The sequence below is a fragment of the Xenopus laevis genome, chromosome 1L, assembly GCF_017654675.1.
Source record: "Xenopus laevis strain J_2021 chromosome 1L, Xenopus_laevis_v10.1, whole genome shotgun sequence".
Classification (NCBI taxonomy): domain Eukaryota; kingdom Metazoa; phylum Chordata; class Amphibia; order Anura; family Pipidae; genus Xenopus; species Xenopus laevis.
Window position 1 is genome coordinate 111,614,530 of NC_054371.1, and position 26,696 is coordinate 111,641,225.

Genomic DNA, 26,696 nt, shown 5'->3' on the forward strand with positions numbered 1-26,696 from the left:
TGTGAAAAAGAGCGACACTCACAGGGTTGTTTTCAATGCAGGCAAATTGTGTTTATTCCACTCGCGTGGAATAAACACAATTTGCCTGCATTGAAAACAACCCTGTGAGTGTCGCTCTTTTTCACAAATCTATATATATATATATATATATATATATATATATTTTTGTTATATATCTATTCATTAGATGCCCCCCTCATTGTGAGTCCAAGATCAAAATAACAGATCTACACTAGTATAAGGTACAAGGTTTCGGTAGGTGGAAACATTTGTGCATTGGCAGAAAGCAATTAAATGCCGCCACAAATATGTAAGAAGCTGGACACTTTAATAAATGAGCTCTCATGTGACTAAATGATTACATTTTAAAGCATGCTTGCATATTCATTATAATGCTACTAAAAGTATTGATAATAATTCTTCGTTAGTTTCACATGAAAATGCACGGCCTGTGCTGGGAGGCAATTCTGTTTTTAGTAAAGTATATTCAACATGAGGCCCACCCCTCATATTAAAGGATAGGACATTCCTACCATATTTGCTTCCTCTGTCATTGCCCTGCCTTCTTGTGTAAACCCCTGCCCTGACAGCTTGGGAGATCCCTCTGCGACAATAAAAACAGGATATTCACACTACGGCTAAGGCCTGAGGGCTAGGGATGAAGGGTGATTGCGCGTGAAGGGCAAGGTGCAGTGTTCTGTATTGTTCTTTGCCTATCTCTCTATCTCACTTAAAACTAGAGTTCATGGGTGCAAGTCTTGACATAGTGAGAAAAATATTAATGCAGCAGAGGTAAAACATATACATGAAGATCAGCCTGCAGCTTAGGCTGGAACTGGCTCGACAGCCTTACAATGAACATACCTTCCCCAAGTAACTCAAGAAGGCGTCACAGGAGCCTCTCTGACAAAAAAACATGTTTAACATCTGTTTATATTAAGTTCACACAATAGCTGAAACTACACTGACATTTACACACAGATAAAATAAACACAAAACAGGGGTTACTCCAAACTACAAAAAGCATGAAAAAAATAAATACATCTTAATGGGAACCTATGGTGGCCACTTTTTCCCCCCACCAGAGATGCTCGCTAATTAATATCCCAGGCATTCTGGGACACTGACCTTAACTGACATGCTTGTGTCCTATCAGCATTGAGAGCTCCCTCTCTTAAGGACAAATTGTTCCTGTGGATTGATTTGCCCTAAAACAAATATGTTAATCATAGTAAAATGTATCATTTTCTGTACAATGTACACGTTTACATTCAATGTATTGTCTTTTTTTGTTATAGGTGTAGGATCTATTATTTAGAAACTAGTTACAACAAAGCTCCAAAATTGTTATTTTCTATTGAGTCTTATTGAAGCCAGTGGTTTAATTAGATTCCCTCCTTGAGGTACAACATTTGGTCAGTGATCCTCTCATAGCTCATAGCAAGGTGGCAGATTGTCAGACCATTGTTATATCAGTCATAATTCCATGAAAACAGGGCAAATATGGGTATTGGGGGATATTACCACTATACAGCTTCCTCTCTTTATTCTGACAATGCAAGCTATAGCTTTTAGTCCTTTTTTCTGCTATGTGTATACAATGATTACATGGCAATAAATTAGAATATACTTAGCTTTTATTGTTGAATATATGGTTCATAGTTGAGCCCAGGGAATGCCAGTTCCTGGGTAAATGGGCGCAAATGGGAATTAAACTTGGATCAATACTGTACATTTACAAACAGGTATCAATGTGAAAAATCCAACCCAGAAAACAAACGTGGCATTCCAAAGAAAAAACCAAATTGGGGTTTTAAACCTTTTTTGTTGGGGCAGAAAAAGGGTTTACACGGCTCTAATTCAGACAGGAAAATACAGAAAGTAATAAAATACCAGCTGAATATTTAGTGTGAAATTCTCATGAGCAGAGCAGCTTCAATGTTAACTTCCCAAACTTAGATAATCCAAGATAAATTTCGATATTCAAATTTTCTAATTTTTTTCAAATTCGAATCGAATTTGGACTATTCCCTAGTCGAGGTACACAAAAATAGCTCAAAATTCAAATTTTTTTAAAACGAAAATTCACCTTGACCTTTGATAAATCTGCCCCTATTGTATTGCCTTCTAAGGTTATAACTGGGGTTGTTAAACTGTACATTTCTGCTTTTACTGGTAATCTGCCATGTTTACTTCATAAAACAACACAAATCATAGGTTTGTTTTGGGATTAAAGCAAATGTCAATTTTCAAAACAAATGAATGTAAAATTGCTCAGTATATTTTTCTAAGCACATTTACAATTTACAGTATGAATGTTCCAATAGATTCCAATATATTTGCAAATATTTGTAAATGTAATATAGTGAAATTGAAACCACAACCCTGCTGGTGGCTTTTTTGACCTTCATATATGATCAGCTGCTGCTTTGATATAAAAAAAAAAAAAAAAAGACACTAGAGGTCATTTGAGGTTTTTAATGTCTTAGGAGAGCACATGTCCTTCAACTGTATCGCAGTTGGTACAGATATGGGATTCATTATACAGAAACCTGTTATCCAGAAAGCTCTGAATTACGGAAAAGTCTTCCATAAATTCCATTTTATCCAAATAATTCCAATTTTCAAAATGATTTCCACTTTCTCTGTAATTAGAAAACAGAACCTTGTACTTGAATAAAATACCGAAATCCATTATCCGGAAAACCCCTGGTACCAAGCATTCTGTATAACAGGTCCCATACCTTTATAACTAACCAGCAGGTGGCACTGTTGTTTTTATTTCATTATATTAACTATTGATTGTTGGTAATATTTTGGAAACTACAAAAAAGTCATGTAAATAGCATGACTTATTTAATATATAAAAATATATATTAAAAGTAAAAATCTCTGCTCAGGAAAGAAATCAGAAGCCTCAGATGCCCTTTCCTAAAAAGCATCTCGTCTGAACACAAAAATATATATATATAGTATACAGTTTGAACAAAAATATTTAGACCTTCAAAAGGCTTGATAATACATATGTTTATGTCTCCTTATTAGCATAGCATGATTTATATCATTGGCACCTTTTCTAGGAAAAAAACCCCACAGGCCTTCCAATTCCTGGTTCTTCCCTATTAATAACCTAGGCCTTAAGTATTATTTTTTACGTTGAGCTTGAAAATTAGCAGCCAAGTGGTAACCTTAATCATAAAGTTACAATGTGTAACATGACCACTCCCTTGTTCATACACAGTATATCACCACAGTAACAAGAAACAAACCACAAGTTGAAGGAATAATGAAAAATGTTTACCATAAACAAGATTATGGAATGATCCTGTACAATGGCAGTACGCAGGAAGCACTAGAACTGAATATTGCATGAATCATCACTAGATGTATACATAATAAGGGTGTTGATAAATCATATTCAGTTATAGGCACGGTAGTATTTGCAGTGGGAATACCTTAAACCCACTGGTGACAGAATAAATTGTAAAGTAGTCATGTAGCAGCCAGATTGACTAGAAACCTACAGAGAAAACAACGTCGTGTGTGACATTAACCTCACTATGAATAGTTTACACAGAGATAAACGTCAGCAAGGATCTTTTTTTATGTTTTAACTCCAAAATGCAGTGGTTTGACCTAAGGCAGGATTTACACTTCCACTCCCAACACAAACATTCACTCTTTCTCTAAAAATAACAAAAAGGGTAGAGAAAGGAGAGGAAAGGCAAAAAAGAGTTTATACATTTGTATTCAAAATGCCTTTTTCATGCTGGCTGGTATCTATTATCCAGAAAGCTTAGCACCCGGGGTTTTCGAGATACCGTACCATACCTTAAGTCAGCTAAATATCATTTAAACATAAAACAAACCCAACAGAATTGTTTTGACACCAATTTGGATGAATCCAGCTTAATTATGATCAAGCACAAGCTACTGTTCTATTGTTGCAAGAACGAGTAAATTATTTGAAAAAATTTTAATTATTTGCTAAAAATCATGGCCTGTGATACAGAGGTTTCTGGAAAAAGAGATACCACACCTGTATGTCTCACTCAAAAGTGTATAGATTACTTAGATACTGCACATAGTTAAATAGTTAAGTTGAAAAAAGACCATCAAGTTCAACCCCTCAAAATGAGACTTGTACTAATCTATAGACTTGCATAAACTATATATACCAATATAATACCAATATTTTTACTAATTTTAGATTTTAGTATCACCATAGCCTATGCCATCCCAACAACACCCGGCAGTGCATTCAACAACCTCACTGTCCTCACTGTAAAGAACCACCTACGTTGCTTTAAATGAAAGTTCTTTTCCTCTAGTCTAAAGGGGTGGCCTCTGGTGCATTGATCCTTTTCATGGGAAAAATGATTACCAGCTATTAGTATATATTATAATGCCCACTAATGTACTTGTAAAGAATAGCCATGTCTACTCGAAAGTGTCTTTTTTCCAGAGAAAACAACCCCCAACTTTGTCAGTCTACCCTCATAATTTAAATTTTTCCATCCCTCTAAACAGTTTAGTTGCACGTCTCTGCACTCTCTCCAGCTCATTTATATCCCTCTTAAGGACTGGAGGCAAAATTGTGTTTTCATCCCTTGAGTTAATGTCCTTTTTATGCAAGACAGAACTTTATTTGCTTTAGCGGCCACAGAATGACATTTCCTGGAATTAGACAACTTGTTATCTACAAAAACCCTAAATCCTTCTCAGTTAAGGAAACTTCCAACACACTGCCATTTAGGGGCAGATTTATCAAAGGTCAAGGTGAATTTTCGAAAAAAAAAAATTAGAATTTTGAGTTATTTTTGTGTACTTCGACTAGGTAATAGTCCAAATTCTATTCGAATTTGCAAAAAAATGTAAAAATTCAAATTTTGAAATGTATCATGTCTCTTTAAAAATTTGAATTCGACCATTCGCCATCTAAAACCTGCTGAATTGCCATTTTAGCCTATGGTGGACCTCCTAGAACCTACTTGGAGTCAATTGGTGGTCTTTGAAAAATTTTGAAAAAACTTTGAATCTAATTCGATCGAATGCGCTATTAATTCGATTCGTATCATCCAAATTCGACCGAATACGGACCTATTCGATCAAAAATGGACCTATTCAACCAACAAAAAAACTTTGACTTAATTTCGGTTTGTCTTTTTGAATTCGAATTTAAAAGGTTTTTTCAATTCGAAATTCGACCCTTGATAAATATGCCCCTTAGTGTATAGCTTGCATTTATATTATTTCTACCAAAGTTTTCACCTGCTATTTGTGTAGTTATCAAGCATTCTAAATAAATATCAGTTTAAAATGTAGCTGGAAATTATGTCAACATAATGGAATGGAAATTTTAACCCAGATGAGTATATATTTTCACATATGTTCTCACTTTAAAAAAGGTGTGTATAATATTAAGGGGGGTGAAAACTTTTTGGAGAAATAACATGGGAAAATGCCAATATATGAAAAATAATTATTCAGAAGATTTAAGTCACAATAGTCACAACAGTGATTTAAGTCACAATAACTATAGCAGGCTGCAAATATATCATAGGAGATTTTACATGGTAAAATACACCCTGGAGTGAACAAATAAAAGTATAAAGAAGAAACATAGGCTATAGGCAAACATCTTATTAATGTAAAATTACATGATTTATGTATGGTCACATTGCCACCTGCTGGCCAAAATACAAAGTCCATTTATGAGATAATTGTCTGAATTTGACATTATCACAAGCAAGGAGTTAAAAACACTCAAAGACTCCAACCAACTGCAGTGACTTATTTTAAAAATGATGTGGTACTTTAAATTCAGTGGTATCCAAAATGGCAATTTACCAGACAAAAGCAGACAAAAATGTCACGTTCAAAAAACAGGAATGAAACTTTTGCAAATACGATACCGGTAATTTTTTAAATTTTTTTAAAATTTTTATTAAATAATCATTTTGTTATTTTAAGTTTACACCATTTATGTTCCTCACTCCTCACTTTACTTGACCTTTGTGACTAACAACCAGTGTTACACTAACTTATTGACAATAAAGTTTGGAGTAAGGGAGGCATAAAAAATTAGAAAGGAACATTGACATTTGGTATTTGATGTCAGATGAATAATTAACATTAATGAGAATGCTGCTACTCTGAATTTTGAGCTAACTGCGCATTTCTCAACTCTCCATCTTGGTAGGTTAAATAATTTAAAAATGAAATTGCTACTCGTGTCAACTCACCCAGTTTTTTTGGAAGTCAATCTGATTTAACCCCCTTACATGGCTATCCGCAAAAAATCTCAGTTTACCATCGCCTTTGAAAAGAATATGTTTTGTACCCCAAATCCTTAGAAATGGATGAATCAAGGAGTGTCATCTCAGTTTATGAGATAACACTTGGGGGCAAATTTACTTATGGTCGAATATCGAGGGTTAATTAATCCTCGATATTCGACTGCCAAATGGAAATCCTTCGACTTCGAATATCGAAGATCCAACGATTAAATCCTTCGAATCGTTCGATTCGAATCTTTTTAATCCATCGATCAAACGATTTTTCTTCGACCCAAAAAAGCATAGAAAGCCTATGGGGACCTTCCCCAGTTTTTTTTTTTAAAGAGACAGTACTTCGACTATCGAATGGTCGAATAGTCGAACGATTTTTAGTTTGAATCGTTCGATTCGTAGTCGTAGTCGAAGTAGCCCATTCGATGGTCGAAGTAGCCAAAAAAACATTCGAAATTCAAAGTTTTTTTATTCTATTCCTTCACTCGAACTAAGTAAATAGGCCCCTTGATCCTCACAATGTGTCAGGAATCATTTTATCATGAAACTAGTTAGATCTGACATTTATTATAGTAGTTGTCTAAATTATAATTGTAACTTATTTTGAGCTGAAAAGATGCTCAACCCCATCTGTAATAAAAGTTTGCAGAGGTGCAGTAACCAGTAGCAAACAATTAGACTTGTCAATTCTCAATGCTAATTATTTGCTATAGGTGACTAGACCTACAGTATAGCAGATGCTGCACCTTTTACTATGTAACCCCTTAAGTGTAGGGGTGCCCCAAGTTGAGTCTCGGATGACTTCTTGGATGATTCTGGATGAAACTCAAACAGAACCTAACAACACCTGAACTAATTATCTGTCCTTCTATAACCATAGATGCCAGTGCTAGGACATTATGGGGAGCAACAATATGACCCTTCATGCTCATTAAAAATCATTAATGCTGTACTCAGCACCTGGTGCAGTAATCAAAACCTGGTGGTAGCTGCAGACTGCACCAGAAGGTGCCATGCATACTTGTCCACAGAGAAGGACATACATAAAATATCCTTTGTTAGCTTGACCCTCCCTTACTTGTGTGTCTGAATAATGTGCACATTAGGGGATGGATAATATTCCTACCCATGCATGCCCTTCATGAATACAGTTCTACCAAGCACAAGTAGTAATGCTTTTTGACAACTATTATCACTTATCCTTTCCTGATTAAAAATATCTGCCAAAACAGAATTTAATAGTGGTATTAGGTGAGTTTGGAATTGATTTCAAAAATTGACTTACCTTTTTGTATGGTGCTTAAAGGACTTCGGGATATTGCACTACTGGTTTGTATGCTGGGTGATGTTTTGTTGGTTTCAGAGGTCTGTGCACCCTTTGTTGAAAATCCTAAAGTGTTTTTATTGCCTTCTAATAGGTTAGTGGCAGTAAAGTTTTGCATGTCTTGGGATGATGTTTGTCCAGCAGTCTCTGTAAAAATTTCCGATGTGATATCTTGGGCAGATCTAGTGGTGGTCTCATTAATTAGTTTTACATCCTTTATTGGACTTTGAAAGGCTTTGGTTCCACTAGTTACTTCAGACCTTCTATGCTCCCGAGCAGTAGTTGAATTTGCCATGTTAATCATCACGTCTGATCTTGTACTATATCTTGTAGTTGTACTTGTACTTGTCTTCTCAACAGGACTATATACTACTAATGTGGATGTAGTACTCTCTGTTCTTGAAGAAGTTGCATGGTCATGTGGGGTACGGATGGAGGATGTGATGGCTGAAATATGAGTAGACATTTCTGGTGTTGTAAAACTCACTCTGCTTGTGGTTCTTCTATGCCTATCTGTTTCAGAATAATCTACAGTGCCATGGCTCTCAAGAGTAGTTGTATAAGTTTTATCATCTGTTCTTTGCTTATTAGTTATGCTTCCAGAAACAGAAATTAGATTTGTTGCCGTCTTTGGAGACACTGGACTGATTTCGGAGACTGTCTCCCTTTCTCGAATAGTAATTAAAGGACTTTTAGATGTTTTCAGTATTGTAGTAGCAGAAGAAAGTGTTCTTGTTTTTGGCAAAGTGGAGGTTTCAGTACCTTTGGACGTTGTGGTTGTAGTCGTAATTGTAGAGTTTTTTCCCATTGGCTGCGTTTTTAGGGATTTACCACTTGTGGTTTCTTGTGTTGAAATATATGAAGTGATTTCATTAGTTTCTAATGTGTTAGAATTTTGCAAGCTTTCGATATCTTTTGCTGTGAGGACATTGGATGTAATCTCTTGGGCTGATATGGTGGGAGTCTCAGTAAGTGATGCTGTTTCTGTGGTTGGACTTTCAGAGACTTTGCTTCTACTTGTAGCTTGAGAGCTTCCATGTTTCTGGGGAGTAGATGATATTGCCAAACTTGTCGTCACACTTGAGCTTGTGTTCTCCCCAGGGCCTGTTTTGGATGCAGACAACATAGTCTCTGGAGGGGTGGATTCAGCAGATAAGATTGTTATTTTGTGTGTTGCCTCGGCAGTGCTTGAAGTTGCAAGAGATGTAGAACTTGTAATTTTTTCAGTTTCCCCCATTCTCATAGTGATGGTTGATGTGGTTTTTGTCTCTTCCAAATTATTGTTGTTTGAGAAACTTTGTCTGTCTTGTGTTAGTTTGGCCGAATCTATGGGCACATTGGGTGTCAACTCTTGGAGAGTAATGGTGGCTGTTGAACTCCTTGTCTCCAGGGTTGGTTTTTCCTTGCTAACAATAGTTTCAGAGAGTCCCATGCCACTAGTTGTTGTAGAGCTTGTACGCTCTGTAGGAGTGGTGGCTTTTGCCATACTTTTTGTCACATCTATAGTTGTTGTGATGGATGAGCTTGTCCTCTCTTCCTGTCTTGATATGGTTGAAGAGAATGTTGTCTCCTGTTGTCTAGATTCAGCAGAAGTCACTGTTGCTACAGGTGTAGTATCTGCAAAGGAGGTTGACCTTGAATTTCTGAGGCTTGTAGAGCTTGTTACTTCTTGTGTGGTTTCATTTTCTGCTGTACTAGGCAAAGCACTTGCACTATGTTGTGTCATAAGAGAAAATGCAGAGGCTGATGGTATGGTTTCTGTCTTTTCTCTTGTCTCCAGGGTTGGTTCTACTTTGGTAACAAATCTATCAGAGAGTCCCATGCCCCTAGTTATTGTAGAACTTGTAACTCCAATAGGAACGGTGGATATTTCCATAGTTTTTGTCATATCTACAGATGTTCCTATGGAAGAGCTTCTGCTGTCTATGAGTCTAGTTAGGGTTGAAGACGATGTTCTATCTTGTATAGATCCAGCAGTAGTCATTGATGATATGGGAGTAGTATCTGCAGAGGTGGCCAACATTGAAGTTCTGAGGCTTGTAGAGCTTGTTACTTGTTCTGGGGTTTCATTTCCTGCCGTACTCACAGTGTTGACTTCCTTCTCGGTAGGCAAAACACTTGCACTTGTGTATTGTGTCACAAAAGAAAATGCAGAGGCTGATGACCCTATGTTTTGTGAAGTTGAGTGAATTTCAGAAACTGTTGGGGAATTGACCATGGTCATTGGAATTTCCTGGGATTTGCTGTGTCCTGAAGTGGTTGCTGACCTTTCTGGTCTTGTGGAAACGGAAGAGGTTTTTGGCAAACTGGAGGTTTCAGTACCTTTGAACATTGTTTCAGAATAATCTACAGTGCCATGGTTCTCATGAGTTGTTGCATAAGCCTTATCATCTGTTCTTTCCATATGAGTGACCCTTCCAGAAACAGAAATTACATTTGTTGCAGTATTTGGAGACCTGGTGATGATTGATATGTTTTCTGTCTCTTCCAAATTATTGTTGGTTGAGTAACTTTGTATGTCTTGTGTTTGTTTCATAGATTCTTTGGGCACAGTGGATGTCATCCCTTGGAGAGTAATGGTGGCTGTTGAACTGCTTGTCTCCATGGTTGGTTCTACCTTGGTAACTAGACTTTCAGAGAGTCCCATGCCACTAGTTGTTGTAGAGCTTTTAACGCCCTTAGGAACAGTGGATATTGCCATACTTTTTGTCACATCTACAGATGTTGCGATGGAAGAGCTTGTGCTATCTTCCAGTCTAGTTAGGGTTGAAGAGAATGTTGTCTTTTGCTGTGTAGATTCAGCAGTAGTCATTTTTGATACGTGTGTAGTATCTGCAAAGGTGGCCGGCATTGAAGTTCTGAGGCTCGTAGAGCTTGTTACTTGTTCTGGGGTTTCATTTCCTGCTGTACTCACAGTGTTGACTTCCTTATCGGTAGGCAAAACCGTTGAACTTGTGTGTTGTGTCACAAAAGAAAATGCAGAGGCTGATGACCCTATGTTTTGTGAAGTTGAGTGAATTTCAGAAACTGATGGGGAATTGACCATGGTCATTGGAATTTCCTGGGATTTGCTGTGTCCTGAAGTCGTTGCTGACCTCTCTGGTCTTGTGGAAACTGAAGAGGTTGCATTCTCATGTGGTGTGTGGATGGTGGATATGATGGCTGACAGATGTGTGGACATTTCTGGTATAGTAAAACTCACTCTGCTTGTGGTTCTTCTATGCTTATCTGTTTCAGAATAAGCTACAGTGCTATGGCTCGCAAGAGTGGTTGTATAAGTCTTATCATATGTTCTTTGCTGATTAGTAATTTCTCCAGAAACAGAAATGACATTTGTTGCAGTCTTTGGAGACTCTGTACTGATTTCAGAGATTGTCTCCCTTTCTCGAATGGTAATTAAAGGACTTGTATATGTTTTCAGTAAGGTAGTAGCAGAAGAAAGGGTTCTTGTTTTTGGCAAACTGGAGGTTTCAGTACCTTTGGACGTTGTTTCAGAATAATCTACAGTGCCATGGTTCTCATGAGTGGTTGCATAAGCCTTATCATCTGTTATTTCCATATGAGTGTCCCTTCCAGAAACAGAAATTACATTTGTTGCAGTATTTGGAGACCTGGTGATGATTGATATGGTTTCTGTCTCTTCCAAATTATTGTTGGTTGAGTAACTTTGTATGTCTTGTGTTTGTTTCATAGATTCTTTGGGCACAGTGGATGTCATCCCTTGGCGAGTAATGGTGGCTGTTGAACTGCTTGTCTCCATGGTTGGTTCTACCTTGGTAATTAGACTTTCAGAGAGTCCCATGCCACTAGTTGTTGTAGAGCTTGTAATGCCCTTAGGAACAGTGGATATTGTCATACTTTTTGTCACATCTACAGATGTTGCGATGGAAGAGCTTGTGCTATCTTCCAGTCTAGTTAGGGTTGAAGAGAATGTTGTCTTTTGCTGTGTAGATTCAGCAGTAGTCATTGTTGATACGTGTGTAGTATCTGCAAAGGTGGCCGGCATTGAAGTTCTGAGGCTCGTAGAGCTTGCTACTTGTTCTGGGGTTTCATTTCCTGCTGTACTCACAGTGTTGACTTCCTTCTTGGTAGGCAAAACCGTTGAACTTGTGTGTTGTGTCACAAAAGAAAATGCAGAGGCTGATGACCCTATGTTTTCTGAAGTTGAGTGAATTTCAGAAACTGTTGGGGAATTGACCATGGTCATTGGAATTTCCTGGGATTTGCTGTGTCCTGAAGTGGTTGCTGACCTCTCTGGTCTTGTGGAAACTGAAGAGGTTGCATTCTCATGTGGTGTGCGGATGGTGGATATGATGGCTGACAGATGTGTGGACATTTCTGGTGTAGTAAAACTCACTCTGCTTGTGGTTCTTCTATGCTTATCTGTTTCAGAATAAGCTACAGTGCTATGGCTCTCAAGAGTGGTTGTATAAGTCTTATCATATGTTCTTTGCTGATTAGTAATTTCTCCAGAAACAGAAATGACATTTCTTGCAGTCTTTGGAGATTCTGTACTGATTTCAGAGATTGTCTCCGTTTCTCGAATGGTAATTAAAGGACTTGTATATGTTTTCAGTAATGTAGTAGCAGAAGAAAGGGTTCTTGTTTTTGGCAAACTTGAGGTTTCAGTACCTTTGGACATTGTTTCAGAATAATCTACAGTGCCATGGTTCTTATGAGTGGTTGCATAAGCCTTATCATCTGTTCTTTCCATATGAGTGACCCTTCCAGAAACAGAAATTACATTTGTTGCAGTATTTGGAGACCTGGTGATGATTGATATGGTTTCTGTCTCTTCCAAATTATTGTTGGTTGAGTAACTTTGTATGTCTTGTGTTTGTTTCATAGATTCTTTGGGCACAGTGGATGTCATCCCTTGGCGAGTAATGGTGGCTGTTAAACTGCTTGTCTCCATGGTTGGTTCTACCTTGGTAATTAGACTTTCAGAGAGTCCCATGCCACTAGTTGTTGTAGAGCTTGTAACGCCCTTAGGAACAGTGGATATTGTCATACTTTTTGTCACATCTACAGATGTTGCGATGGAAGAGCTTGTGCTATCTTCCAGTCTAGTTAGGGTTGAAGAGAATGTTGTCTTTTGCTGTGTAGATTCAGCAGTAGTCATTGTTGATACGTGTGTAGTATCGGCAAAGGTGGCCGGCATTGAAGTTCTGAGGCTCGTAGAGCTTGCTACTTGTTCTGGGGTTTCATTTCCTGCTGTACTCACAGTGTTGACTTCCTTCTCGGTAGGCAAAACCGTTGAACTTGTGTGTTGTGTCACAAAAGAAAATGCAGAGGCTGATGACCCTATGTTTTCTGAAGTTGAGTGAATTTCAGAAACTGTTGGGGAATTGACCATGGTCATTGGAATTTCCTGGGATTTGCTGTGTCCTGAAGTGGTTGCTGACCTCTCTGGTCTTGTGGAAACTGAAGAGGTTGCATTCTCATGTGGTGTGCGGATGGTGGATATGATGGTTGACAGATGTGTGGACATTTCTGGTGTAGTAAAACTCACTCTGCTTGTGGTTCTTCTATGCTTATCTGTTTCAGCACAAGCTACAGTGCTATGGTTCTCAAGAGTGGTTGTATAAGTCTTATCATATGTTCTTTGCTGATTAGTAATTCCTCCAGAAATAGAAATTACCTTTGTTGCAGTCTTTGGAGACTCTGTACTGATTTCAGAGATTGTCTCCCTTTCTCGAATGGTAATTAAAGGACTTGTATATGTTTTCAGTAATGTAGTAGCAGAAGAAAGGGTTCTTGTTTTTGGCAAACTGGAGGTTTCAGTACCTTTGGACATTGTTTCAGAATAATCTACAGTGCCATGGTTCTCATGAGTGGTTGCATAAGCCTTATCATCTGTTCTTTCCATATGAGTGACCCTTCCAGAAACAGAAATTACATTTGTTGCAGTATTTGGAGACCTGGTGATGATTGATATGGTTTCTGTCTCTTCCAAATGATTGTTGGTTGAGTAACTTTGTATGTCTTGTGTTTGTTTCATAGATTCTTTGGGCACAGTGGATGTCATCCCTTGGCGAGTAATGGTGGCTGTTGAACTGCTTGTCTCCATGGTTGGTTCTACCTTGGTAATTAGACTTTCAGAGAGTCCCATGCCACTAGTTGTTGTAGAGCTTGTAACGCCCTTAGGAACAGTGGATATTGCCATACTTTTTGTCACATCTACAGATGTTGCAATGGAAGAGCTTATGCTATCTTCCAGTCTAGTTAGGGTTGAAGAGAATGTTGTCTTTTGCTGTGTAGATTCAGCAGTAGTCATTGTTGATACGTGTGTAGTATCTGCAAAAGTGGCCGGCATTGAAGTTCTGAGGCTTGTAGAGCTTGTTACTTGTTCTGGGGTTTCATTTCCTGCTGTACTCACAGTGTTGACTTCCTTCTCGGTAGGCAAAACACTTGCACTTGTGTGTTGTGTCACAAAAGAAAATGCAGAGGCTGATGACCCTATGTTTTGTGAAGTTGAGTGAATTTCAGAAACTGTTGGGGAATTGACCATGGTCATTGGAATTTCCTGGGATTTGCTGTGTCCTGAAGTGGTTACTGACCTCTCTGGTCTTGTGGAAACTGAAGAGGTTGCATTCTCATGTGGTGTGCGGATGGTGGATATGATGGCTGACAGATGTGTGGACATTTCTGGTGTAGTAAAACTCACTCTGCTTGTGGTTCTTCTATGCTTATCTGTTTCAGCATAAGCTACAGTGCTATGGCTCTCAAGAGTGGTTGTATAAGTCTTATCATATGTTCTTTGCTGATTAGTAATTCCTCCAGAAACAGAAATTACCTTTGTTGCAGTTTTTGGAGACTCTGTACTGATTTCAGAGATTGTCTCCCTTTCTCGAATGGTAATTAAAGGACTTGTATATGTTTTCAGTAATGTAGTAGCAGAAGAAAGGGTTCTTGTTTTTGGCAAACTGGAGGTTTCAGTACCTTTGGACATTGTTTCAGAATAATCTACAGTGCCATGGTTCTCATGAGTGGTTGCATAAGCCTTATCATCTGTTATTTCCATATGAGTGTCCCTTCCAGAAACAGAAATTCCATTTGTTGCAGTATTTGGAGACCTGGTGATGATTGATATGGTTTCTGTCTCTTCCAAATTATTGTTGGTTGAATAACTTTGTATGTCCTGTGTTTGTTTCATAGATTCTTTGGGCACAGTGGATGTCATCCCTTGGAGAGTAATGGTGGCTGTTGAACTGCTTGTCTCCATGGTTGGTTCTACCTTGGTAACTAGACTTTCAGAGAGTCCCATGCCACTAGTTGTTGTAGACCTTGTAACGCCCTTAGGAACAGTGGATATTGCCATACTTTTTGTCACATCTACAGATGTTGCGATGGAAGAGCTTGTGCTATCTTCCAGTCTAGTTAGGGTTGAAGAGAATGTTGTCTTTTGCTGTGTAGATTCAGCAGTAGTCATTGTTGATACGTGTGTAGTATCTGCAAAGGTGGCCGGCATTGAAGTTCTGAGGCTTGTAGAGCTTGTTACTTGTTCTGGGGTTTCATTTCCTGCTGTACTCACAGTGTTGACTTCCTTCTCGGTAGGCAAAACCGTTGAACTTGTGTGTTGTGTCACAAAAGAAAATGCAGAGGCTGATGACCCTATGTTTTGTGAAGTTGAGTGAATTTCAGAAACTGTTGGGGAATTGACCATGGTCATTGGAATTTCCTGGGATTTGCTGTGTCCTGAAGTGGTTGCTGACCTCTCTGGTCTTGTGGAAACTGAAGAGGTTGCATTCTCATGTGGTGTGCGGATGGTGGATAAGATGGCTGACAGATGTGTGGACATTTCTGGTGTAGTAAAACTCACTCTGCTTGTGGTTCTTCTATGCTTATCTGTTTCAGCATAAGCTACAGTGCTATGGCTCTCAAGAGTGGTTGTATAAGTCTTATCGTATGTTCTTTGCTGATTAGTAATTCCTCCAGAAACAGAAATTACCTTTGTTGCAGTTTTTGGAGACTCTGTACTGATTTCAGAGATTGTCTCCCTTTCTCGAATGGTAATTAAAGGACTTGTATATGTTTTCAGTAATGTAGTAGCAGAAGAAAGGGTTCTTGTTTTTGGCAAACTGGAGGTTTCAGTACCTTTGGACATTGTTTCAGAATAATCTACAGTGCCATGGTTCTCATGAGTGGTTGCATAAGCCTTATCATCTGTTCTTTCCATATGTGTGTCCCTTCCAGAAACAGAAATTCCATTTGTTGCAGTATTTGGAGACCTGGTGATGATTGATATGGTTTCTGTCTCTTCCAAATTATTGTTGGTTGAATAACTTTGTATGTCCTGTGTTTGTTTCATAGATTCTTTGGGCACAGTGGATGTCATCCCTTGGAGAGTAATGGTGGCTGTTGAACTGCTTGTCTCCATGGTTGGTTCTACCTTGGTAACTAGACTTTCAGAGAGTCCCATGCCACTAGTTGTTGTAGACCTTGTAACGCCCTTAGGAACAGTGGATATTGCCATACTTTTTGTCACATCTACAGATGTTGCGATGGAAGAGCTTGTGCTATCTTCCAGTCTAGTTAGGGTTGAAGAGAATGTTGTCTTTTGCTGTGTAGATTCAGCAGTAGTCATTGTTGATACGTGTGTAGTATCTGCAAAGGTGGCCGGCATTGAAGTTCTGAGGCTTGTAGAGCTTGCTACTTGTTCTGGGGTTTCATTTCCTGCTGTACTCACAGTGTTGACTTCCTTCTCGCTAGGCAAAACCGTTGAACTTGTGTGTTGTGTCAAAAAAGAAAATGCAGAGGCTGATGACCCTATGTTTTGTGAAGTTGAGTGAATTTCAGAAACTGTTGGGGAATTGACCATGGTCATTGGAATTTCCTGGGATTTGCTGTGTCCTGAAGTGGTTGCTGACCTCTCTGGTCTTGTGGAAACTGAAGAGGTTGCATTCTCATGTGGTGTGATGATGGTGGATATGATGGCTGACAGATGTGTGGACATTTCTGGTGTAGTAAAATTCACTCTGCTTGTGGTTCTTCTATGCTCATCTGTTTCAGAATAAGCTACAGTGCTATGGCTCTCAAGAGTGGTTGTATAAGTCTTATCATATGTTCTTTGCTGATTAGTAATTCCTCCAGAAACAGAAATGACATTTGTTGCAGTCTTTGGAGACTCTGTACTGATTTCAGAGATTGTCTCCCTTTCTCGAATGGTAATTAAAGGACTTGTATATGTTTTCAGTAATGTAGTAGCAGAAGAAAGGGTTCTTGTTTTTGGCAAACTGGAGGTTTCAGTACCTTTGGACATTGTTTCAGAATAATCTACAGTGCCATGGTTCTCATGAGTGGTTGCATAAGCCTTATCATCTGTTATTTCCATATGAGTGTCCCTTCCAGGAACAGAAATTACATTTGTTGCAGTATTTGGAGACCTGGTGATGATTGATATGGTTTCTGTCTCTTCCAAATTATTGTTGGTTGAGTAACTTTGTATGTCTTGTGTTTGTTTCATAGATTCTTTGGGCACAGTGGATGTCATCCCTTTGAGAGTAATGGTGGCTGTTGAACTGCTTGTCTCCAGGGTTGGTTCTACCTTGGTAACTAGACTTTCAGAGAGTCCCATGCCACTAGTTGTTGTAGAGCTTGTAACGCCTTTAGGAACAGTTGATATTGCCATACTTTTTGTCACATCTACAGATGTTGCGATGAAAGAGCTTGTGCTATCTTCCAGTCTAGTTAGGGTTGAAGAGAATGTTGTCTTTTGCTGTGTAGATTCAGCTGTAGTCATTGTTGATACGTGTGTAGTATCTGCAAAGATGGCCGGCATTGAAGTTCTGAGGCTCGTAGAGCTTGTTACTTGTTCTGGGGTTTCATTTCCTGCTGTACTCACAGTGTTGACTTCCTTCTCAGTAGGCAAAACACTTGCACTTGTGTGTTGTGTCACAAAAGAAAATGCAGAGGCTGATGACCCTATGTTTTGTGAAGTTGAGTGAATTTCAGAAACTGTTGGGGAATTGACCATGGTCATTGGAATTTCCTGGGATTTGCTGTGTCCTGAAGTGGTTGCTGACCTCTCTGGTCTTGTGGAAACTGAAGAGGTTGCATTCTCATGTGGTGTGCGGATGGTGGATAAGATGGCTGACAGATGTGTGGACATTTCTGGTGTAGTAAAACTCACTCTGCTTGTGGTTCTTCTATGCTTATCTGTTTCAGCATAAGCTACAGTGCTATGGCTCTCAAGAGTGGTTGTATAAGTCTTATCATATGTTCTTTGCTGATTAGTAATTCCTCCAGAAACAGAAATTACCTTTGTTGCAGTTTTTGGAGACTCTGTACTGATTTCAGAGATTGTCTCCCTTTCTCGAATGGTAATTAAAGGACTTGTATATGTTTTCAGTAATGTAGTAGCAGAAGAAAGGGTTCTTGTTTTTGGCAAACTGGAGGTTTCAGTACCTTTGGACATTGTTTCAGAATAATCTACAGTGCCATGGTTCTCATGAGTGGTTGCATAAGCCTTATCATCTGTTCTTTCCATATGTGTGTCCCTTCCAGAAACAGAAATTACATTTGTTGCAGTATTTGGAGACCTGGTGATGATTGATATGGTTTCTGTCTCTTCCAAATTATTGTTGGTTGAGTAACTTTGTATGTCCTGTGTTTGTTTCATAGATTCTTTGGGCACAGTGGATGTCATCCCTTGGAGAGTAATGGTGGCTGTTGAACTGCTTGTCTCCAGGGTTGGTTCTACCTTGGTAACTAGACTTTCAGAGAGTCCCATGCCACTAGTTGTTGTAGACCTTGTAACGCCCTTAGGAACAGTGGATATTGCCATACTTTTTGTCACATCTACAGATGTTGCGATGGAAGAGCTTGTGCTATCTTCCAGTCTAGTTAGGGTTGAAGAGAATGTTGTCTTTTGCTGTGTAGATTCAGCAGTAGTCATTGTTGATACGTGTGTAGTATCTGCAAAGGTGGCCGGCATTGAAGTTCTGAGGCTTGTAGAGCTTGCTACTTGTTTTGGGGTTTCATTTCCTGCTGTACTCACAGTGTTGACTTCCTTCTCGGTAGGCAAAACCGTTGAACTTGTGTGTTGTGTCACAAAAGAAAATGCAGAGGCTGATGACCCTATGTTTTGTGAAGTTGAGTGAATTTCAGAAACTGTTGGGGAATTGACCATGGTCATTGGAATTTCCTGGGATTTGCTGTGTCCTGAAGTGGTTGCTGACCTCTCTGGTCTTGTGGAAACTGAATAGGTTGCATTCTCATGTGGTGTGCGGATGGTGGATACGATGGCTGACAGATGTGTGGACATTTCTGGTGTAGTAAAACTCACACTGCTTGTGGTTTTTCTATGCTTATCTGTTTCAGAATAAGCTACAGTGCTATGGCTCTCAAGAGTGGTTGTATAAGTCTTATCATATGTTTTTTGTTGATTAGTAATTTCTCCAGAAACAGAAGTTACATTTGTTGTAGTCTTTGGAGATTCTGTACTGATTTCAGAGATTGTCTCCCTTTCTCGAATGGAAATTAAAGGACTTGTATATGTTTCCAGTAATGTAGTAGCAGAAGAAAGGGTTCTTGTTTTTGGCAAACTGGAGGTTTTAGTACCTTTGGACGTTGTTTCAGAATAATCTACAGTGCCATGGTTCTCACGAGAGGTTGCATAAGCCTTATCATCTGTTCTTTCCATATTAGTGACCCTTCCAGAAACAGAAATTACATTTGTTGCAGTATTTGGAGACCTGGTGATGATTGATATGGTTTCTGTCTCTTCCAAATGATTGTTGGTTGAGTAACTTTGTATGTCTTGTGTTTGTTTCATAGATTCTTTGGGCACAGTGGATGTCATCCCTTGGCGAGTAATGGTGGCTGTTGAACTGCTTTTCTCCATGGATGGTTCTACCTTGGTAATTAGACTTTCAGAGAGTGCCATGCCACTAGTTGTTGTAGAGCTTGTAACGCCCTTAGGAACAGTGGATATTGTCATACTTTTTGTCACATCTACAGATGTTGCGATGGAAGAGCTTGTGCTATCTTCCAGTCTAGTTAGGGTTGAAGAGAATGTTGTCTTTTGCTGTGTAGATTCAGCAGTAGTCATTGTTGATACGTGTGTAGTATCTGCAAAGGTGGCCGGCATTGAAGTTCTGAGGCTTGTAGAGCTTGTTACTTGTTCTGTGGTTTCATTTCCTGCTGTACTCACAGTGTTGACTTCCTTATCGGTAGGCAAAACCGTTGAACTTGTGTGTTGTGTCACAAAAGAAAATGCAGAGGCTGATGACCCTATGTTTTGTGAAGTTGAGTGAATTTCAGAAACTGTTGGGGAATTGACCATGGTCATTGGAACCTGGGATTTGCTGTGTCCTGAAGTGGTTGCTGACCTCTCTGGTCTTGTGGAAACTGAAGAGGTTGCATTCTCATGTGGTGTGATGATGGTGGATATGATGGCTGACAGATGTGTGGACATTTCTGGTGTAGTAAAACTCACACTGCTTGTGGTTCTTCTATGCTTATCTGTTTCAGAATAAGCTACCGTGCTATGGCTCTCAAGAGTGGTTGTATAAGTCTTATCATATGTTCTTTGCTGATTAGTAATTCCTCCAGAAACAGAAATGACATTTGTTGCAGTCTTTGGAGACTCTGTACTGATTTCAGAGATTGTCTCCCTTTCTCGAATGGTAATTAAAGGACTTGTATATGTTTTCAGTAATGTAGTAGCAGAAGAAAGGGTTCTTGTTTTTGGCAAACTGGAGGTTTCAGTACCTTTGGACATTGTTTCAGAATAATCTACAGTGCCATGGTTCTCATGAGTGGTTGCATAAGCCTTATCATCTGTTATTTCCATATGAGTGTCCCTTCCAGAAACAGAAATTACATTTGTTGCAGTATTTGGAGACCTGGTGATGATTGATATGGTTTCTGTCTCTTCCAAATGATTGTTGGTTGAGTAACTTTGTATGTCTTGTGTTTGTTTCATAGATTCTTTGGGCACAGTGGATGTCATCCCTTGGCGAGTAATGGTGGCTGTTGAACTGCTTTTCTCCATGGATGGTTCTACCTTGGTAATTAGACTTTCAGAGAGTGCCATGCCACTAGTTGTTGTAGAGCTTGTAACGCCCTTAGGAACAGTGGATATTGTCATACTTTTTGTCACATCTACAGATGTTGCGATGGAAGAGCTTGTGCTATCTTCCAGTCTAGTTAGGGTTGAAGAGAATGTTGTCTTTTGCTGTGTAGATTCAGCAGTAGTCATTGTTGATACGTGTGTAGTATCTGCAAAGGTGGCCGGCATTGAAGTTCTGAGGCTTGTAGAGCTTGTTACTTGTTCTGTGGTTTCATTTCCTGCTGTACTCACAGTGTTGACTTCCTTATCGGTAGGCAAAACCGTTGAACTTGTGTGTTGTGTCACAAAAGAAAATGCAGAGGCTGATGACCCTATGTTTTGTGAAGTTGAGTGAATTTCAGAAACTGTTGGGGAATTGACCATGGTCATTGGAACCTGGGATTTGCTGTGTCCTGAAGTGGTTGCTGACCTCTCTGGTCTTGTGGAAACTGAAGAGGTTGCATTCTCATGTGGTGTGATGATGGTGGATATGATGGCTGACAGATGTGTGGACATTTCTGGTGTAGTAAAATTCACTCTGCTTGTGGTTCTTCTATGCTTATCTGTTTCAGAATAAGCTACCGTGCTATGGCTCTCAAGAGTGGTTGTATAAGTCTTATCATATGTTCTTTGCTGATTAGTAATTCCTCCAGAAACAGAAATGACATTTGTTGCAGTCTTTGGAGACTCTGTACTGATTTCAGAGATTGTCTCCCTTTCTCGAATGGTAATTAAAGGACTTGTATATGTTTTCAGTAATGTAGTAGCAGAAGAAAGGGTTCTTGTTTTTGGCAAACTGGAGGTTTCAGTACCTTTGGACATTGTTTCAGAATAATCTACAGTGCCATGGTTCTCATGAGTGGTTGCATAAGCCTTATCATCTGTTATTTCCATATGAGTGTCCCTTCCAGAAACAGAAATTACATTTGTTGCAGTATTTGGAGACCTGGTGATGATTGATATGGTTTCTGTCTCTTCCAAATTATTGTTGGTTGAGTAACTTTGTATGTCTTGTGTTTGTTTCATAGATTCTTTGGGCACAGTGGATGTCATCCCTTTGAGAGTAATGGTGGCTGTTGAACTGCTTGTCTCCAGGGTTGGTTCTACCTTGGTAACTAGACTTTCAGAGAGTCCCATGCCACTAGTTGTTGTAGAGCTTGTAACGCCTTTAGGAACAGTTGATATTGCCATACTTTTTGTCACATCTACAGATGTTGCGATGGAAGAGCTTGTGCTATCTTCCAGTCTAGTTAGGGTTGAAGAGAATGTTGTCTTTTGCTGTGTAGATTCAGCAGTAGTCATTGTTGATACGTGTGTAGTATCTGCAAAGATGGCCGGCATTGAAGTTCTGAGGCTCGTAGAGCTTGTTACTTGTTCTGGGGTTTCATTTCCTGCTGTACTCACAGTGTTGACTTCCTTCTCAGTAGGCAAAACACTTGCACTTGTGTGTTGTGTCACAAAAGAAAATGCAGAGGCTGATGACCCTATGTTTTGTGAAGTTGAGTGAATTTCAGAAACTGTTGGGGAATTGACCATGGTCATTGGAATTTCCTGGGATTTGCTGTGTCCTGAAGTGGTTGCTGACCTCTCTGGTCTTGTGGAAACTGAAGAGTTTGCATTCTCATGTGGTATGCGGATGGTGGATATGATGGCTGACAGATGTGTGGACATTTCTGGTGTAGTAAAACTCTCTCTGCTTGTGGTTCTTCTATGCTTATCTGTTTCAGCATAAGCTATAGTGCTATGGCTCTCAAGAGTGGTTGTATAAGTCTTATCATATGTTCTTTGCTGATTAGTAATTCCTCCAGAAACAGAAATTACCTTTGTTGCAGTCTTTGGAGACTCTGTAATGATTTCAGAGATTGTCTCCCTTTCTCGAATGGTAATTAAAGGACTTGTATATGTTTTCAGTAATGTAGTAGCAGAAGAAAGGGTTCTTGTTTTTGGCAAACTGGAGGTTTCAGTACCTTTGGACGTTGTTTCAGAAAAATCTACAGTGCCATGGTTCTCATAAGTGGTTGCATAAGCCTTATCATCTGTTCTTTCCATATGAGTGACCCTTCCAGAAACAGAAATTACATTTGTTGCAGTATTTGGAGACCTGGTGATGATTGATATGGTTTCTGTCTCTTCCAAATTATTGTTGGTTGAGTAACTTTGTATGTCTTGTGTTTGTTTCATAGATTCTTTGGGCACAGTGGATGTCATCCCTTGGAGAGTAATGGTGGCTGTTGAACTGCTTGTCTCCAGGGTTGGTTCTACCTTGGTAACTAGACTTTCAGAGAGTCCCATGCCACTAGTTGTTGTAGAGCTTGTAACGCCTTTAGGAACAGTTGATATTGCCATACTTTTTGTCACATCTACAGATGTTGCGATGGAAGAGCTTGTGCTATCTTCCAGTCTAGTTAGGGTTGAAGAGAATGTAGTCTTTTGCTGTGTAGATTCAGCAGTAGTCATTGTTGATACGTGTGTAGTATCTGCAAAGGTGGCTGGCATTGAAGTTCTGAGGCTTGTAGAGCTTGCTACTTGTTCTGGGGTTTCATTTCCTGCTGTACTCACAGTGTTGACTTCCTTCTCGGTAGGCAAAATCGTTGCACTTGTGTGTTGTGTCACAAAAGAAAATGCAGAGGCTGATGACCCTATGTTTTGTGAAGTTGAGTGAATTTCAGAAACTGTTGGGGACTTGACCATGGTCATTGGAATTTCCTGGGATTTGCTGTGTCCTGAAGTGGTTGCTGACCTCTCTGGTCTTGTGGAAACTGAAGAGGTTGCATTCTCATGTGGTGTGCGGATGGTGGATACGATGGCTGACAGATGTGTGGACATTCCTGGTGTAGTAAAACTAACTCTGCTTGTGGATCTTCTATGCTTATCTGTTTCAGAATAAGCTACAGTGCTATGGCTCTCAAGAGTGGTTGTATAAGTCTTATCATATGTTCTTTGCTGATTAGTAATTCCTCCAGAAACAGAAATTACCTTTGTTGCAGTCTTTGGAGACTCTGTACTGATTTCAGATATTGTCTCCCTTTCTCGAATGGTAATTAAAGGACTTGTATATGTTTTCATTAATGTAGTAGCAGAAGAAAGGGTTCTTGTTTTTGGCAAAGTGGAGGTTTCAGTACCTTTGGACGTTGTGGTTGTAGTCGTAATGGCAGAGGTTTTTTCCATTGGCTGTGTTTTTAGGGTTTCCCCACTTGTGGTTTCTTGTGTTGAAATAGATGAAGTGATTTTATTAGCTTCTATTGTATTAGTACTTGGCACACTTTTAACAGCTTGTTGTGTTGTGTACCTAGGAGGCTCAAAGCGGACATTGGATGTATTCTCTTGAGCTGAGATGGTGAATGTCTCAGTACTGAATGCTGCTTCTGTGGTTGGGCTTTCAGAGGCTTTGCTTCTACTAGTAGCTTGAGAGATTCCATGCTGTTGGGGAGCAGTTGATATTGCCATACTTGTTGTCACATCTGATCTCAAATTGCGGGAAGAGTTTGTGTTCTCCCCAGGGCTTGTTTTGAATGCAGAAAACATAGTCTCTGGAGGGGTAGATTCAGCAGATGAGATTGTTATTTTGTGTGTTGTTTCTGCAATGCTTGTCAATTCTGAAGTTGCAAGAGGTGTGGCATTTATAATTGCGTGGTTGCTTTCAGTTTCCCCTGTACTCATAGCAATGATTGATGAGCTATCTTTATCATCCAAATTGCTGGTGGTTGAGTAACTTTGAATGTCTTGTATAATTTTGGCAGATTCTGTGAGCACAGTGGATGTCATTTCATGGAGAGTAGTGGTGGCTGTTGAACTGCTTGTCTCCAGGGTCTGTTTTACATTGGTAATTGGACTTTTAGAAAATTCATTGACACTAGCTGTTTTTGAGCTTATAACATACCTAGGAGTGGTGGATATTTCCATACTTTTCATCACATGTAAAGTTGTACCAATGGAAGAGCTTGTACTCTCTTCCAGCTTGGCAATGGTTGAAGACAATGTTGTCTCCTGTTGTGTAGATTCAGCAGAAGTCGTTGTTCTGCCGAAGCTTTTGGAGCTTGTTATTTCTTGTGCGTTTTCATTTTCTGTTGTGCTCATAGTGTTGATTTCTTTCTCAGTAGACAAAGCACTTGCACTTGTGAGTTGTGACATAAGTGAAGATGCAGAGGATGATGACCCTAGTCCTTCTGAGGCTGAGTGAGTTTTAAAAACTGTTGGGGGATTTGCCACAGTTCTTGGAATTTCCTGAGATTGGCTGTTTACTGATGTGGTTGCTGTCATCTCTGGTCTTGTGGAAAATGAAGAGGATGTATGCTCTTGTGGTGTCTGGATGGTGGATGCTATGGCGGACAGACGTGTGGACAATTCTGGTCTAGTAAAACGCACTCTGCTTGTGGCAGTTCTATGCCTATCTGTTTCAGAATCTACAGTGCCATGGTTCTCATGAGTGGTTGCATAAGCCTTATCATCTGTTCTTTCCATATTAGTGACTCTTCCAGAAACAGAAATTACATTTGTTGTATTTTTTGCAGAAATGGTGATAACTGATATGGTTTCTGTCTCTTCCAAATTATTGTTGGTTGAGTAACTTTGTATGTCTTGTGTTTGTTTCACAGATTCTTTGGGCACAGTGGATGTCATCCCTTGGAGAGTAATGGTGGCTGTTGAACTGCTTGTCTCCAGGGTTGGTTCTACCTTGGTAACTAGACTTTCTTTTGTGGTTGGACTTTCAGAGACTTTGTTTCTACTAGTAGCTTGAGAGCTTCCATGGTGCTGGGGAGTAGTTGATATTGCCATACTTGTTGTGACATCTGATCTTGAACCATGGGAAGAGCTTGTGTTCTCTCCAGGGTTTGTTTTAGATGCAGAAAACATAATCTCTGGATGGGTGGATTCAGCAGATGAAATTGTTATTTTGTGTGTTGTTTGTGCAATGCTTGTCAATTCTGAAGCTGCAAGAGGTGTGGTGCTTATAACTGTGTGGGTGCTTTCAGCTTTTCCTGAACTTATGATGTTGGATGTGGTTTCTTTCTCTTCCAAATTATTGTTGACTGAGTGACTTTGTATGTCATGTGACACATTGGCAGATTCTTTGGGCGCATTGGATGTTATCTCTTGGAGAGCCATGGTAGCTGTTGAACTGCTTGTCTCCAGGGTTGGTTTCACATTGGTAAATGGACTTTCAGAAAGTCTCATGCCACTAATTGTTATAGAGCTTGCATAGTCCTCTGGAGTGGTAGACATTGCCATACTTTTTGTCACTTGTACAGTTGTTCCGATGGAAGACCTTGCTCTCTCTTCTGGAATAGTAATAGTGGAATAGAATGTTGTCTCTTGTTGTGTAGATTCAGCAGAAGTTATGGTTGCTACTGGTGTAAGTAAGTTTGCAGATTTTGAAGTTCTTTGACTTATGGAGCTTATTATTTCTCGTGTGTTTTCATTTTCTGCTCTACTTTCAGAATTAATTTCTTTTTCTTCATTAGTGATTCTTCCAGAGACAGACAGTACAGGAGTGGTGGTAGTTAAAGAACCTTTGGATGTTTTCAAGGCTATAGTAGAAGAAAACATTCTTGTTGTTGGTGAAGTGGAGGTTTCAGTGTCCATGGATGGTATTTTTAGGGTTTCTCTGCTTGAGGATTCTTTTTTTGAAGACCAAGTAACCTCCCCTTTTTTGCCATTTTCCGTATCTGTTTCTTTCTTTGTAGTTTGCTCTGGTACATCATTAGTAGAAGCTATCAAGTTTTTGTGAGATGAAATATTTGTAACTGTCAAAGAATCAGGGTTTTGGTTTTTCATGTTTGAGGAAGGTGAAGGAGTTTTGTTCTCTTCATATATATTTTTGGTTGACAAGCTGTTAGTAGAGTATGTGAGCACACTGTTGTTAAAAGTTGTTGTAGCAAATGAACTGTGAACTGCTGTTGCCGTATCCACTTTACCTGAAATGCCAAGAAATTAAATGTTTATTATATAATACAAATAAAATACTTCAATGTAATATAATACATATATAGATACATAAAAATACACACACACACACCATTAGCATATT

General features: G+C 39.3%; 1 protein-coding gene across 1 annotated transcript in view; it reads right to left on the reverse strand.

Annotated features, from left to right (window-relative positions):
- The window catches only part of LOC108719952 (serine-rich adhesin for platelets-like), a 54,451-nt gene that overhangs the window by 22,555 nt on the left and 5,200 nt on the right, over positions 1-26,696 (reverse strand). Inside the window, exon 2 of the mRNA XM_041584367.1 lies at positions 7,576-26,583. Within this exon, the coding sequence (XP_041440301.1) occupies positions 7,576-26,583 (19,008 nt within the window). The remainder of the gene's footprint in view (positions 1-7,575; positions 26,584-26,696) is intronic.